We start from the raw sequence: 15,921 nt of genomic DNA on the forward strand, positions 1-15,921 counted from the left end.
CAAAAGGGGCTTTGTACTCTATAATGGGTCTAATGAGTGCTGCGTAGAGGGGAACAATGACCTCTTTTCCTGGATGAAAATCCTTTTGTGATGAGGTGTGCCACATAGAAGGATTTCCTGACTACTGTGGTGATGTGATTATCAAAGGAGAGACTACTGTCCACTTGGGTCCCAAGGTCTCTTATCACACATTCAGCATTAAGTAGACTGCTGTTTATGTGGTAGTTCATGCGTACAGAGTTTTTACCAAAGGGGATGACAATGCACTTTTTGGCATTGAGCTTGAGGCCATGTCTCTGACACCAGGCATCTGTCTCAGTGTGGCCCTTCTGTAGGATGTCCACATCATTTGGGGACTCGACTATGGCTCTAGTTTGCAGTCATCTGTGAACTTTATTAGCCAGAGGCCTTTTGTGTTAGCCTGTACTTCAGAGAAGTAGACAGCAAACAGGAGAGGTCCCAGGACTGAACCCTGTGGTACTCCACTTGTCACTGGTTTGAAGTCAGATTTGGAGTCTGCAACTTTTACTGTGTGGGTTCTGTCAGTGAGCCAGTTGGCAACCCATCTTGTGATGTAAGGATTTATACCTAGTTTAGTGAGTTTAGCTATAATTCCAGAATTGGGGATGGTGTCGAAAGCCTTGGCGAGGTCAAGATAGGTTGTGTGAACCACCTTGCCCTCATCTACGGCTTTGGTAACTGCCTCAAGGAAGTCGATCAGGTTCAGAAGGTGTGATCTGCCTTTCACAAACCCGAACTGGGTGGGGTCTAGAGTTTGGAGGTTACCAATGTCTTTGTTTATGAGTTCCATGATGATACATTCCATGGCCTTGCAGACCAGGATCATCAGGCTAATAGGGCGATAGTTCCCAGGATCAGTGGTGGCTCCCCTTTATGGAGTGGAGTAACTGTTGCTGTGCGCCATTCAGTGGGCACAAAGCCTGATGTGAGACTATGATTGAACATGGTGCTTAGGTGGGGAACCAGTCCATTCTGAAGTTCGTGTAAAACGCCACCTGGGATGTTTGACTAGTCCCATGGATGCTGTGTTTTTGGTTTTAGACAGTGCAGCTTTTACCTGCATAGATGTGATTACAGGGACTCTGCATTCTTCCTGTATAGATGTGGGCCCTTTAGGGGGTGAGAGGGGGGTAAAGTTAGCACTGAACCTATCTGCCAGGATGTTGGCAATATCAGTTGGTTCTGTAACTTCTGTGCCGTTGCGCTGTAACTCAGAGCAGATATAGGTTCATACTAGGCTATCTGCCCGAGGGCATTTACAAGCCTAGCCCATAGTTTTGTGGCTTACGCCACCCCTTTAGTATGGGGAACTATACCCATTATTTTGCTGTGCCTCTGTTGAGCAGTGACACTGAGGTAATCCCTGGGGTATATCTGCGATCTCCCATCCATTGGTCAAGATTTCTCTTGAACAAGGCCAGCGAGGTGCTCTGCCTCACATATACCGGGATTTTATTCCACAGCATAGGGAGTCTTTGGGTGATGAATCTATCCCTCCAGCACGTCCTATTAATAGCCGTGTTGAGGTTTAAGTCTCCCGCCCTTGTGACTCTGACGGATCTAGATTTTTTTGAGGTGAAGCATATTCATCAAATCTGGGTTTGACATGGCCTTGTATGTTAGGCAAAGGTCACCTCTGAGCAAGCGGTAAGCGACTGAATAGAGCTGGAGTTCTTTCAGTCGGGCAGCATAGGACAGATGTTTGAGACCCTTTATCCTTTTGGTGAGGAACTTTTGTGGCCTCTCCAGCTGCTGCAAGTGTCGGGTCAGATACATTCCGAATGGGGCATTGTACTCAATCATTGGTCTGATGAGTGATGAGTATAGGGAGACTATGACCTCCCTTGATCTAGATGAGAAATCCTTCATGATAAGGTGGGCAATGTAGAAGGTCTTCCTAACTACTTTAGCTACATGGGTGTCGAATGACAGACTACTATCAACCTGGGTCCCCAGGTCCCTGATAACTTCTTCTGTGCTCAGTGGATTGCCACCTATTTGGTAGCTAGGGTAACCTTGTTTTTCGAAGGGTATGACTATGCATTTTTGGCATTTAACTTTAGGCCATGGCTCTGGCACCAGTTATCCGTTTCTGTGAGACCCTTCTGAAGGATATCTGTGTCAGATGTGTTTTCTACTATGGCCCAGTTTGCAGTCATCTGCAAACTTTGTCAGCCATAACCCTCCTGTGTTTGCTTGTACTTGGAAAAGTAGATGCCAAACAAGAGTGGGCCCAGGACTGAGTCCTCTGGTACACCACTTCTGACACGCTTTGAGTCTGACATGGCGCCAGCAACTCTGACCCTGTGGGTTCTGTCACTCAGCCAGTTTGCAACCCATCTTGTGATGTATGGGTTAACATTTAAGCTGATGAGTTTTTCAATGATACCAGTGGGGTATTGTATCAAGGCCTTCGCCAGATCGAGGTAGGCTGTATGGACTGCCTTTCCTCATCAATGGCTTTGGTGACTGTTTGTAAAAAGTCAACCAAGTTTAGTAGGCATGATCTGCCTTTGACAAAGCCAAACTGGGATGGATCCAAAGTCTGCAAATTCCCTATGTCTTTATTTATGTGGTCCATTATGATCCTCTCCATGGCTTTGCAGATAAGGCTTGTCAAGCTAATGGGCGGTAATTTCCAGGGTCGGTGGAGGCACCGCCTTTGTGAAGTGGGACCACAGTTGCAGTCGCCACTCCTGGAGTGCGTATCCAGAGGTAAGACTATGATTAAACAGCTGTCCTAGCTGTGGGTTTAATTCCTCGTTGAGTTCGTGGAGCACACAGCCGGGGACACCATCAGGTCCCATGGATGCTGTGTTTTTGCTTTGGAGAGAGCAGTTCTCACTTGGGCATTGGAGATGTTTGGGGCTGCAATCGCTTGGTATAGATATCTCTCCTTTTGGGGAGGGGAGAAGTTTGCACTGAACCTGTCAGCCAGTATGTTGGCAATGTCTGTAGGATCAGTAATCTTCACATCATTTTGAACTAGTTCTGAGCATATCTGGGAGTTTCCTCCCAGGTTTCTAACATAGCTAAAGAAGGCCTTATGATTGTCTTTTGAGTCTTTAGCTATTTTTCTCTCAAAATTTGCTTTGGATGATTTTATGAGAGCTCTTAGTTTTTTACTTATAGTGATCAAGGGTGTCTTACCTTTTAAGGATTTTGCTCTATCTTGTAGTAGCTTCCTCCTTTTGTTGTAGAGTTTGTTTATGGCTGGGGTCCACCAGACTGGACGCTTGCCTTTGGTACAAAGAGTCTTTGTTTTGCTTGGGATTGCCTTATCCATGCAGACCTGCAGGTGCTGGTAGAAGGCATTTGTAAGTGATTCAGCGGCTTGAGTACTGTTTTCTGCCAGCTCGGGGGCCTTAAAGGAGACCACACTAGTCTTTAGAAGTGTGAAGTCGGCTTTGGAGAAGTTCTTTACTGTGGTCTTTTTTATTTCAGGTGGGGGTGGGATGAGGACCTCCAGCGAGATTAGTTTGTGATCTGATCTCACCAGTGAGGGGTATACTTCCGGTGTTGAACATTGTGCTCCCATGTTCGTGATGATGAGATCAAGTATGTTTTCTCCTCTTGTGGGGATGGTGACTAGTTGTTCCATGGCATTTGAGTTTATGAATTCCAGGAACTTTTGGGCTAGGGTGTTTGGGCTTGAGTAGTGTTCCCAGTCTATATTAGGGTAATTGAGGTCACCTAGTATGATGGTGTTTGGTGATACATTTATCACCTCTAGTGTTTTCAGGAAGGCCATGTGAGGTTCCTGAGTTTGTGAGGGTGGCCTGTAACATGCTACAATTTGTAGAGCAGTCTTGCCTATGGTTAATTGCACCTGGATGGTCTCCGATGCATCGTGCGTTGCCACCAGTCTTGAGGTGTGGGTGTCTTTGATGAATATGGATACCCCACCTCCTTTCTTGGTATTGTCCGGATTTTGGGGCCGGAGCATGATAAGAGGTAAAACCTGATAGTGCTGGGGTGCACTCAGGAGCCTTGAACCAGGTTTCTGTCACTGCACAGACATCGATGTACTCCATACTGAGAAGGGCCTCGAGTCGTGCATTTTGAGATTTAGACTTCTGGCATTGAGCAGCATTACCCTTAGTTTTTCCTTTTTGTGTTCTAGGGTGGTAGGTTTAGAATTTGAGCCTTGCCTAAAAAGGCACTATGGGGGTGGCAAGAGCCTTTGCCAATATCTGGAATCCCAGGGTGACAGGTGCAAGCCGTCCCTTGCAAAGCAGCGTGGCTTGTCCAGCATGTCATCCCAGGCAGACAGACATTGGATCCCCTTTGAATGACACCAGAGTTTAAGCCAATTGTTAAAGCTGATCATCTTATCTCTGTATTGTGGCATCATTCTTGGTGAAGGTAGGATGCTGCTCAAGGTCAGGGTCATACCTGCCTGGGCTACATAATCAGAGAGCTCCTCAATGTCTCTTTTCATGTAGTCCAAGGAGGTACGTCTCAGGTCGTTTACACCAGCGTGGACAATGACTGAGTCATATTTGTACCTGCTGTTGAGAGACCTGAGTGCTTGCATTATGTGGCGGATTCTAGCGCCCGACAGGCAGCTTACTGTGACCTTCTCCTTACTCAGTCTGGTGAGCGGGACGTCAGTGTGTCTGACTATGGAGTCACCAATGACTAGTGTGTCTGGCATTGTGTTTGGCCTTAAGGGCTGTGACTGTTTGACACTCTGACTGTGAGGTCTATGTGTTGCAGGTGTTGTGTTCTGAGGTGGTGGTTGTTTGGGTGTCTGCTTTGGTGGCCTCTGCTGTTTTGGTAGATTTTTGATCAGAGCCGAAAGTATGTCTTTGTGTGTTTATGTGTATGATTTGAGGTTGTGATGGTACTATGTGAGACTGGGTCTATAGTGTGTGTGGTAACCTTCTCCTCCTGACTGGTCTTGCCAGTCCTATGTTGAGAGAGCTCAGCCTCCAGTTTGGCTGTATAGTTGCATCTCTCGCATGCATTTGTGTTTTGTGGGAGGAGGAGAGGGTTGTCTGTGTACATGAGGCAATTGTAACATTGCCTCAATATTCCCAGGTTCACCAGCTGAGCAGGAGAGGACACTAGCAACTGATCCCTCGACATGCTAGAAGGACTAGACAAAAACTTTAAAAGAGATTCCGGGGGCGTGGGTGGCCGAGAAATGGGGGTTTGCCCTTTTGGGGTGCTATCTATAAGAGTGCCGTATCAAGGTAATAAGTACTGTAGGAGCAAGTGCTAGGTTTAACAGATAGAGAAAAGTCTACTTGGAGTCAAGTAGAGATGATCTTTTAGGTATTAGAGAAAGTGCTAGTAACAGGGATGCTTAAAGGTAAGATTGAAAAGAATGCACTCTGCAGTGTGCACTAGAGAAGTTAGATATGAAAGTAGGTAACTTGAGTTTTACCTGTTTAAAAAGTTAAGGTTTAGTGGAGAGTTACTATTTTTAAAACAGTAAGATGGACTGAAAGGGGTGGTTACTTTTGTATTTTGGTGCTATGAAATACTGTAGGATGGCCAATAAATTTAAATAATGGGTGTTGCCAATGAGATTCTTGCCATAGCTATAGAATGCTTTATGGTTGCCCTTAGAATCAGTGGTGCTTTTGTTTCGTAGCTAGCATTGGAGGATCTTATAAGGGATCTCAGCTTCTTACTGAGGCTTACCAGGGAGCTCATCCAGACATGGGATTTTACTCTCTTTTGCAACAGCGTCTTCCTTCTGCTGTAGAGTTTGTTTATGGCAGGGGACCACCATATTGGCTTCTTTTTTTTGGAAGATAGCATCTTGGTTCTGTTTGGGATAATACGATCCATGCACTCATGCAAGTGCTTATAGAGTGCATTTGTGTGGGATTCAGCATCCTAACTGTATTGTCCATCTGCATGGGTGTCATGAAATTCACCACTTCTGTCTTAAGAAGCATGAAGTTGGCTTTGGAGAAATTTTTTATCGTGGTTTCCTTAATGGTGGGTGGGGGTGGGATGTGGATATCTAGGGTGATTAGCTTATGGTTGGATCTGACCAATGAGGAGTTGACTTCAGGTGTGGAACACCAGTCACTCATGTCGGTAATGACTAGGTCTAGGATATTGTTGCCCCTGGTGGGGGTGTGGATAAGTCGATCCAGGGCATTGGAATTTATGCATTCCAGAAAGCATTGAGTGATGGAGTTGGTACATGAGTAGTTTTTCCAGTTAATAGTGGGGTAGTTGAAATCGCCCATAATTAGGTTTTTGGTTGAACCCTAATATTTTCCAGTATATCAAGAAAAGAGGAGTGGGAATCCTGGGGCATGGTGGGGAATCTGTAGCAATCTACAATTTGGATTGTAGTTTTGCCCAGAGTTAGTTGCACTTGGATAACCTTGGATGCATTATGCTGCGCAACTAGCCTGGAGTTGTGGATATTCTTAATGAATATGGACATACCTCCGCCATTGGTGTTCTGGTCCAGGTTAGATGGCTGAAAAGTGTGGTATGAGTTATAGCCTGGTAATTCAGGGGTGCTCTCTAGAGCCTTGAACCAGGTCTCAGTAACTGCACAGATATTGATGTTCTCCATTTTAAGGAGCACCTTGAGTTAGTGCATTTTGAGATTTAGACGTCTAGCACTGAGTAGCATTACCCTCAGTTTTTGCTTGTCTGTTCCTGTTATGGTGGTGAATTTTGTCATTTGAACCTTGCCTAAAAAAGGCACTATAGGGGCAGCAAGACCCTTAGCCAGTGTCTGGAATTCCAGGGGCGACAGGTGCAGGCCATCTCTGGCAAAGCATCGTGGTCTGTTGACCATGTCATCCCAGGCAAACAGATACTGGATCCCCTTAGAATGACACCAGAAGCTTAGCCAATTGTTGAAGTCAACCATTTTGTCCTTGTACTGCGGTATCATTCTGGGCGATGGCAGGATGCTACTCAGGGCTAGGGTCATACCTGCCTGGGCTACAAGATCAGAAATCTAACATCATATCACCAGCATAACAATCTTTCCCTGGCTGTAAATCTAATTATTGTCCTGCTTGTTTCCTGAAATATTAAAATTCAAAATGGACTTATATATATATGTATATATATATATATATATATATATATATATATATATATATATATATACATACACTGTACATATTGTAAACAACTTTGGCTTAACTGTTAATTCTATCTCTGCAGTGTTTCAATGCACTCAATATTCAGTACTCTATAACAAGCATAATGATTTGCAGCAAGAATACGTTTGTTCCCAGACCCTAAAACTTTTGACTTTGCATTTTATGTATTGTTTGCTTCTTGAAAATTCACATTGTTTGCTTTTGTTTCTGTACTCTCAGATTGTGCTTGAAAAGGGTCTTCAGGCCAGCCCACCTACCCATTTACCAAATAGTACATAAATACACATTCCTGAAATAGTCAAGCCAGCCTTCTTAATAAGAATGCAGTTGCTCTCAGAGGAGGCCCACAAGTCATAAAATGTTACAGTTTTAAAATACTTACTTTATTCCTTCTATTAAAGAACACCTTGAATAATAAGACATGAGCATATATCTATATCTAGCCATCTATCTATCTGCATGGATTGCAAATAAAGAGGAACATGTTGATTCATACCCATTTCATGTAAAGAACCAGTACCACAAAGAGGCCAGTCTCTAGTAGAGTCCCACAGGACTCTGTGCTTGGTCCGGTCCTTTTTGGCATCTACCTCTCAGGAGTCAAGGTCAGTCACAGGATTTACCCAAGGCAATAAAATCATACAGAAAAGACTAACACGGAGAAATAACTGGTGCCACAGCTTAAACCTCAGTGCCAAGAAATGTATAATAGTACCCTTTGGGAAGTTAGCCATCCTAGGATAGTACTTCATCAGTAATATACCCCAAGACTAGAAAAAGTAGTCAGAGATTTGGGTATGCATGTAGACAGTAACCTGACTTTCAACCAACATGTGTCTAAGACAGTAAGGAAATCAGTCTATGTCACTCAACTTGTAATTAAAGGCATTGCATCTAGGTCCAAGGAGGTCATCATTCCACTATATTCAGACCTCATCAGGCCCATCATTCAGTATGACTCCCCATTCGGTATGTTTCTGGCCAGGCTCATGCCACAACTGGAATGTCCACAGAAGTTCCTCAAAAAAGAATACAGATTGTAAACAGATGTCCTATATAGATGGCCTCAAAGCCCTACCGCAATACTTTATTTCCTACCGATGGTTGAGAGGCCATCAATGATAGATTAATATTCACCTATGAACCTAAAGATGGGCAAAAACTGAAACACTATGTTTTTTTTTTAATCTTACCATAGATTTTCTACACATTCCAAACCTGCCACCACCACAATAAATATATTTTACTAATTTTAATTGTTTCCCTAAATGTTCTTGCTTTGACAGTCATGCAGATATGATCCTGTTTTCTTGGAAATCTATTTATTGTCCATAATGCACTCTGAAGGCATACATGATGACATTACAGTGCCCTACACTGGGTGGTCAGATCACACAGTCCCCATTCATTTAGAACTGAAGTTGTGAGAACCACTGTTATATTTGAGAATGCTCAGTAAAAATGTCACTGACATTTTGTTAGTGACTCTTACATATGTGTTTCATGATCTATGAAATGTTCTTGAGAATGATAAAAGAATAGCTTAGCCTTTTTAAAAAAAGTGATATTTTGTAAATTTCAGTTTCGCCCTTTTTCTGAATTAGTCACACTGTTATTTTCTTGGTTTGCAAAGCTCAGCAAAACCGTGAAGCTACGCTTAGTCATTATCAGGTTTATTTACTTTCAGACTATAAAACGTTTAACAGGTTTACAGTCGCAGGAAAGGAAAATAATGACTCAATTTATGACAGCTCAGAGTCAAACAATGTGAATTTTGAGCCTGAATAGCTGTATGACCTTAGTGATAAATAACAAAAAAGTGTTACAAATCCCCTACTGTGCTTGTTTCCTTAGCAAAATAATTTCATATGTGATAGGCCTTCAGATGCAGTGGTAAGGTGGATGAATTCCTGCATTGAGAAAGTCTTCCAAAAACAAAAGCCAGCACTAGATGTGTAGAGTGTAACTTTATTATAATATTATCACAGACAGGCCGGTTTCGACATACAGTTCAAGCCTTTCTCAGTGTAACCATAACGAAGCATCCACACTCCTTATGTACCCTCCCATCCATAAAAAAGAAATACCCATTGGCTGCTCACAAAACTTCATTTAGCCCAGGTGATATTAATGCACCTAGTTTTATAATCCATCTTTTTTCTTTATTACTTAATATGTTGTGCCAGACAATTTTGTTTGTTCTGTCCCCCTTAATAATATCAATGATAGTGAATCTGAAAGACACTGAAGGATGATTGATCACATGTTTATATAATGCATTTTAAGACACTGAAGGATGATTGATCACATGTTTATATAATGCATTTGTGTACTTTTTTAATTTGATGTCACTTAGATGCTGACTGATCCTAAACTTCACAGGCCTGGACGTTTGGCCCACATAAAAGGCCGAGCATGAACAAGTAGCTAAATATATTACCTAGTCAGATGAACAACTGGCAAAAAATTTGATGTCATAAACCTGAATGGTATTACGACTGGTAAACATTTTGATCTGATTTAATCTGTTACAGTGACCACAACTGTAACAACCCTGAAGTACATTACTCATAAGAGTTGACTGTATATTGGGAGCAACAGCCCGAGTTGCCAGCTTCTAATGATTAAAGTGAAATGATAATGTCCTACCCCTCCTAAATCCAAATCTGCATCTGTCCTGAATCAAGATCCTAACTTTTTCATCTGCCTGTAAGATATTCCAGTTTTGCTGCACAACATCACAGGAAATTCCTGTGTTACACCCATATGTAGTAATTAATCTAATGGAGGAAGCCTCATTAACCTTACATTTATATTCTAACAATTCCTGTCTGGCCATACTACTGACCTCTCTGCAGGCCACTGTAATCACACCTGGTTGGTATCCCCATTCTTTAAATTTCCGGACCATGTCCATTTTGTGATGTTCATATCTGTCACTGCCAGAACAGATGCGTTTAATTCTCATAAACTGAGACTTGGGTATATTCTGAATGACATGTGGCGGATGATGACTAGACACATGTAGGAGGGAGGAGGGAGAAAGCAGATTAGGGGCAATAGTGCCACAATTTGAGAGAAACTGCTAAGTCATGCTTTTTAAAATGTGAAAATATGGAAATCACCTTTGAGGGATGGAAATACACCCTGAGGAAAGGATATGTTGCTTTTAGAGCATAACTGCTTTTTAATGCATATTTGAGAAATTACTTTACGTCAGATGTACAATTTTTTATATGCCTTTTTTTTTACTGTGGGACCCTAGAAGAATCTTGCTTTGATGGCTTGAGACAGACTCACTATAACAAATTCTAACAAGAATGCTGTAACACATTCTAAAACAAATTTGACCATTTAATGAATGACATATTATGTGACTAGCACTTCTAGACTCGTATTGGCTAAACATACTCCATTATATATATCTTATGATGTCTGATTGTTTTTAAAGACTGGCATCCCTGCTCTCCTAAAGGCTGAATTAAGGAGACATGATCCTGCTGCTGAGATGGAACCATTTACCAAGAGTAAATATAGCACCAGCCAGGACCCTTGGGTAACAATGAACACAAACCTGAGACGTTCAGCTTTGAAAATTTCAGTTGTACTGGCAGAGGATAACATTAACATATCAGTGGGTTTGGGACTGGCACAATGGTTAACAAGTTGGCACAATGGTTAACAAGTTTACCTGACAGTTTAATTCTCACCTCTGAAAGGAAATTGACTAGGCTTAAAATGGCCTGCAAGGGCAGCTAGACTAGTACCTTACATATGAACTTATTAGTTCATCACTACAATAGGCAAAGATCTCTACCTCCCTCATGGCCTGTCACCACAATTTGATAATATTATTTTATCCCTGCTGCCTGCCAACCGTCTGCCCTGCCATCACTTAACCAACCCATTTGCAGCTCTTCAAGTGAGAACCAGTCATGAGAAGCTGTTATGACTGGTCTGTCATTATTCAGTATGAAAAACAGGTTAGATCTCCTGAATTTCATTTCTCTTGTGTAAGCCATAATCGGGTGCATATCACAAAATAGGCATATGAAAATGTCGACTCACATTTGTTCAACACAAAAATGTCGAACTCCAACTTTCCTGAATGGCCAAATCACATATTTCTTTCTGAGGGAAATAAATCGGTTGGCCGTTTTGTTACACCTGCTCCCATTTTGTTACACCTGCCCTTTCCCTGACTGTCGTGCAGTCTCAGAGTTAGAATATTTAGTTAGGGGGGTGTGGAGGGCACAGCCCCCATGGTGGGGGGTGTGGTGGGTGAAGCCCCCCACTTAAATATGTTTGTTTTTGTGTGGCATTGGTTTTTGACCAACCGATTTCCCCAATTTCTTTCCGTCTGAAAGAAATCAGTGATTTGGCCGTTCGAGTATGTTGGAGTTCAACATTTTTGTGTAGAATAAATGTGAAATGTCAATTTTGTGATATAGACCCATCTTAATCTATATACCAGCACATGGTATCATATATATACATTATGATATTAACTAAGCTTTCTTTCTAATGTATGCAAAGACTACAAAAAAAATGACTTTGCCTGACCTAAAGTGGTGGCTAGTTTTTCACTCATAGGTCCATAGGTAAGTACTAGACTAGCTGCTCTTGTGGTATATTTTAAACCTAGCCAATTTCCCTTTTTGTGGCTCGAAATAATCAAATCCATTTGATCATAGACTGGCCTTATCCATCCCATGGTCAACAATTATATATTTACCCCTAATGAGAATAAGTGAGATCAAACTATAGGGACCCATGCATGGTAGAAAGCATTTATGAGCTGCATCTGTCCATTAGTAGCACAGGGATAGTCCTGGGGTAAATTTTCTTTTTCTCATTGGTAGATCTAAGTTGTGTTTAAAGTGAACAGGAATGAATTTTGTTTTATGTGGCTGGGGAGTCTGTTCCACAGCTGTGGTCTCCTCTGTGAAATATACCTGTCCTTCCAAACCATTCTGTTGGTGTCGCAAATGAGGATTTGATCCCTAGACTTAAGTATTTGTGATGCCATTTGACTTGCTGATCTGCAATAAATGTAACTTTTAAAAAGAATAACTTTTGTTCATAGGTTGACATAACAAAATGAGTAAAGAATAGAATTTAGTGATTAAATATAGACTATCATTATAAAAATCATGCAAAATTGGTATACTAATTATTGATATATTCATCAATTTGCTGATATATTTAACAATGAACGTACTCTACACAGGGCAGAACCAGAAGTGCTGATTTATCCTAGAAAATACATGCTTTAACTTTTGCTAGCATTGTTTACTCATTAAATATTCTTTTGTATTCATTTCGGGCCTTAACAGAAGTATGTAACACTTTGGGAAAAATATGCTACCTAGAAGGCCAGCACTTGAAGATAAGATTGCAAATATCTCCACAGCAATCATGTACTTTCCTCTTGTACTAAGGTATGCTGGAACAAAAGATAGCCAGACACTAACAAAAATCAGCATGCTGAAGGTAATACATTTGGTTTCATTGAAGCTGTCTGGCAATTTCCTTGCCAAAAAGGCAATAATAAAGCACACGATGGCAAGAAGGCTAATGTATCCCAGCATGCACCAGAATGCAATATCTGAACCTTCATTGCATTCAATAATTATGATATCAGTTTTGGCAGATGTGTTCACATCGGGATAAGGGGGAGATGTTAACAACCAAGCACTACATATTATAACCTGAAGAGAAGAGGAGATGAGAATGACAGAGACAGGTAACTTTGATCCGACCCATTTTCTTAACATGCTGTCTGGTTTTGTAGCCTTGAAGGCAACAATCACAGTAATTGTTTTGGCAAGTATACAAGAAACACATATGGCAAATATGATACCAAAGGCTGTCTGGCGGACCAAACAGGTGGTCGTTCTAGGGTAGCCAATAAATACCAATGTACAGAGGAAACACAGCATTAGGCCAGAAAGGAGAAGGTAGCTAAGCTCTCGATTGTTTGCTTTAACTATAGCAGTTTCTCGATAAATGCCAAAAATCACTAAGATCCATGCAGTAATGAAAGAAAAGGAAAAACTGAGTGTAGCTAAAGTAATGCCTAGTAGTTCTTCATATGACAAAAACTCAGTCAGTTTGGGGATACATGCAGTCTGATTTCCATTTGACCAGTAATCGCTGCCACACTTGAAGCACTCAATGGAATCTGCAAGGCAAAGCAAAAAGAATGTAGAATAAGATATGAGGTAGCACCCACAGATATATTCACAAGAAACATGCAGGGACAAACTTTAGCAACACATGAGGGTTGCTTTATCCATACATACTATTTATTTCCATTTTTTGAAAGATAAACTCAAGATCCTGTTAAATCCTTGTCTTATTGTTCTGTTTCTCAGAACAAAACTGTGCAATATCACAAGTATCTATTCCTGAATCTATGTATCATGTCTGAACCAATTATGTATACAAAGGGCCAGCCTTAGGTCATCTGGTGCCCTAGGTGAAAGGGCTCAATGGCACCCCCCTCTACTGCCCTACACACACACACACACACACACACACACACAGTTACCTTGTGCCCTTTATCCTGTTCTACCCACATCATTTGGATTATTTTTTCTTCCTTTTTCCTTGTACTTGCCTTGCTCTTCATTTTTTCCTACATTTATTCATTCAATCAACACATTTTAAGTAGGCAATACTTCTGTGTGATTAACTATGTTGGAAATAACTGCATTAAGCCAGTATTTGGTGGCTGCAAGCCCCCCCCCCCCCCCCCCAAGTCATAGAGGGTTCTCAGATGCTCTAGGTGAATTCTAAACTTTTTTAAATAACTTTTTCATCCAATGATGGCCTGAATAACAGTCATGATTAAGGGAAGAAATTCAGTCTTACTTTTCAACATTGTTTTTCCTTGAATCCTTTCATCACATCATATATAAATAAAGGTATATAACTAGGTGCTCTGAAGTGCATTTTACAGTTTTTAAATAATCTTGTCATTCAGCATCAGCCTGAACAAAACCCATAATTAAAGGCAGAAATCCAGTTGTGCTTCATATTTGGTTTTCCCTGAATCTTTTCAACTCACCCAACCTCACCAATACATATTGTAATAACTGCATTATCTGGGAGGCTACAGTTCTCTAGGTATCAAAAGACAAAGGCTTATACATGCTCTTAGATGAATTTTAGAGATTTTTAAAATCCTTTTGATTCAATGATGGCCTGAACAAAAAACATGCAAAAGAAAGAAATTTGATCATCCTTTTTTATTTTCAGGAAGAAATTAATTATATCCAAGGCTTGATGCTCAAAGTTAAGCAAATAGCAATATACAATAAATATAAAAGACAAATGCTTGTGATGATACATAAATCATATCTGGAAATAGTACCTACCATACTATGCCACCTTAAAAAAGGTAGTCACTTTCTGTGCATCCCTGTCTGGTGTTAAATTGGGAAGAAAATTAAGGGACATAGGGCTGAAATCATATAATTCAGGTTCCTTCTATCGTATGTGTATATAACATATTTCCTCACCTCTACCCGTAAAAGACAGCCACCTTCTGTATACCCTCTGATGTCACACTTGGACAAAACTGAAAAAACAAATAGAACATAATTGCTGTCAGGCATATGTAAACAGAATGCTTCTTTACTCTCCTCCAAAAGATAGCCCCCTGTATATGCATTCATTGTTTGATTGAGAGGAAATGGAAAAAAATAATTTCAATAATATTTCTAGGATTCTTTTAGACAGTACACTACTTCTGTACAAGCTTAGTGATCCCCTGCTCACATCTCTGAAGTTTATAAGCAGAGTTAAAGAAATAATGACCACACTGTCACCAGCCCAACACACAACAATGATCTTTAAGGCTTTGGGGAAATTTAAACAAATAATGGCTGAAATAATTGAAAAGACTGTATTATACTGGAAACAACTGAAATGAAACTGGAATGAAAGTCTTTATCTGTTAATTATCCAAACTTGTGCTGAACAGGTGCCAGTCTCTCCTTTATGGGCCAAGTCTTTTGAACTTTTCAGAATGAATTCTGCAAACACTGTAGTTCAGTTAATAAGGCTTTATTAGATGTTCACAATATCTGAATATTGTCTTCAATAACAGTGCTGATAAACAATAACAGTCTGTAGAAATGCTGGAATGCTGGTTAGTAGTAACGGTGCTGATAAATATATCCAAAGTTCATAGGTAGGTACTAGGCTATCTGCCTGAAGGCATTTATAAGCCTAGCCAAAGGCTTTCACTGCCCCCTTAGATTAGTTCCGTGTGCCTCTGTCCAGCAGAGCCATTGAAGTGATCCCTGGGGTAAACTTTCTGTTTCCCATCCACTCGTCGAGGTTTCTCTTGAAGAGGGTTAGTGAGGAGCTCTGCCTAATGTAGATTGAAATCTTGTTCCAGAGCATGGGAAGTCTCTGGGACAGGAATCTATCCCTCCAGCACGTCCTATTTATTGTTCTGGTGAGGTTTAGATCCCTGAAGCGTGTGGCTCGAGATCCCTGGAGCGTGTGGCTCGAGGGGATATGGTTTTCATGTCCATCAATTCTGGGTTGGATATGGCCTTGTATGTCAGGCAGAGATCACCTCTGAGTAGGCGGTATGCAACCGAGTACAGCTGGAGTTTCTTCGGTCGAGCTGCATAGGGCATCTGCTTGAGGCTAGTGATCCTCTTGGTGAGGTACTTCTGTGGTCTTTCCAATTGTTGCAGGTATCTTGTAAGGTATATCCCAAATGGGGCATTGTACTCTATGATGGGTCTGATGAGTGATGCGTAGAGGGGCCCAATGACCTCTTTCA

General features: G+C 41.3%; 1 protein-coding gene across 1 annotated transcript in view; it reads right to left on the reverse strand.

The window, feature by feature from the left end:
- Positions 1 to 11,359: 11,359 nt before the first annotated feature.
- LOC122795928 overlaps positions 11,360 to 15,921 on the reverse strand; it is a 557,622-nt gene continuing 553,060 nt past the window's right edge. Inside the window, exon 10 of the mRNA XM_044064409.1 lies at positions 11,360 to 13,299. Coding sequence (XP_043920344.1) covers positions 12,398 to 13,299 — 902 coding nt within the window. The 3' untranslated portion in view covers positions 11,360 to 12,397. The remainder of the gene's footprint in view (positions 13,300 to 15,921) is intronic.

This window comes from Protopterus annectens, chromosome 2.part2 (assembly GCF_019279795.1).
Source record: "Protopterus annectens isolate FY-2018-M chromosome 2.part2, PAN1.0, whole genome shotgun sequence".
NCBI lineage: Eukaryota > Metazoa > Chordata > Ceratodontiformes > Protopteridae > Protopterus > Protopterus annectens.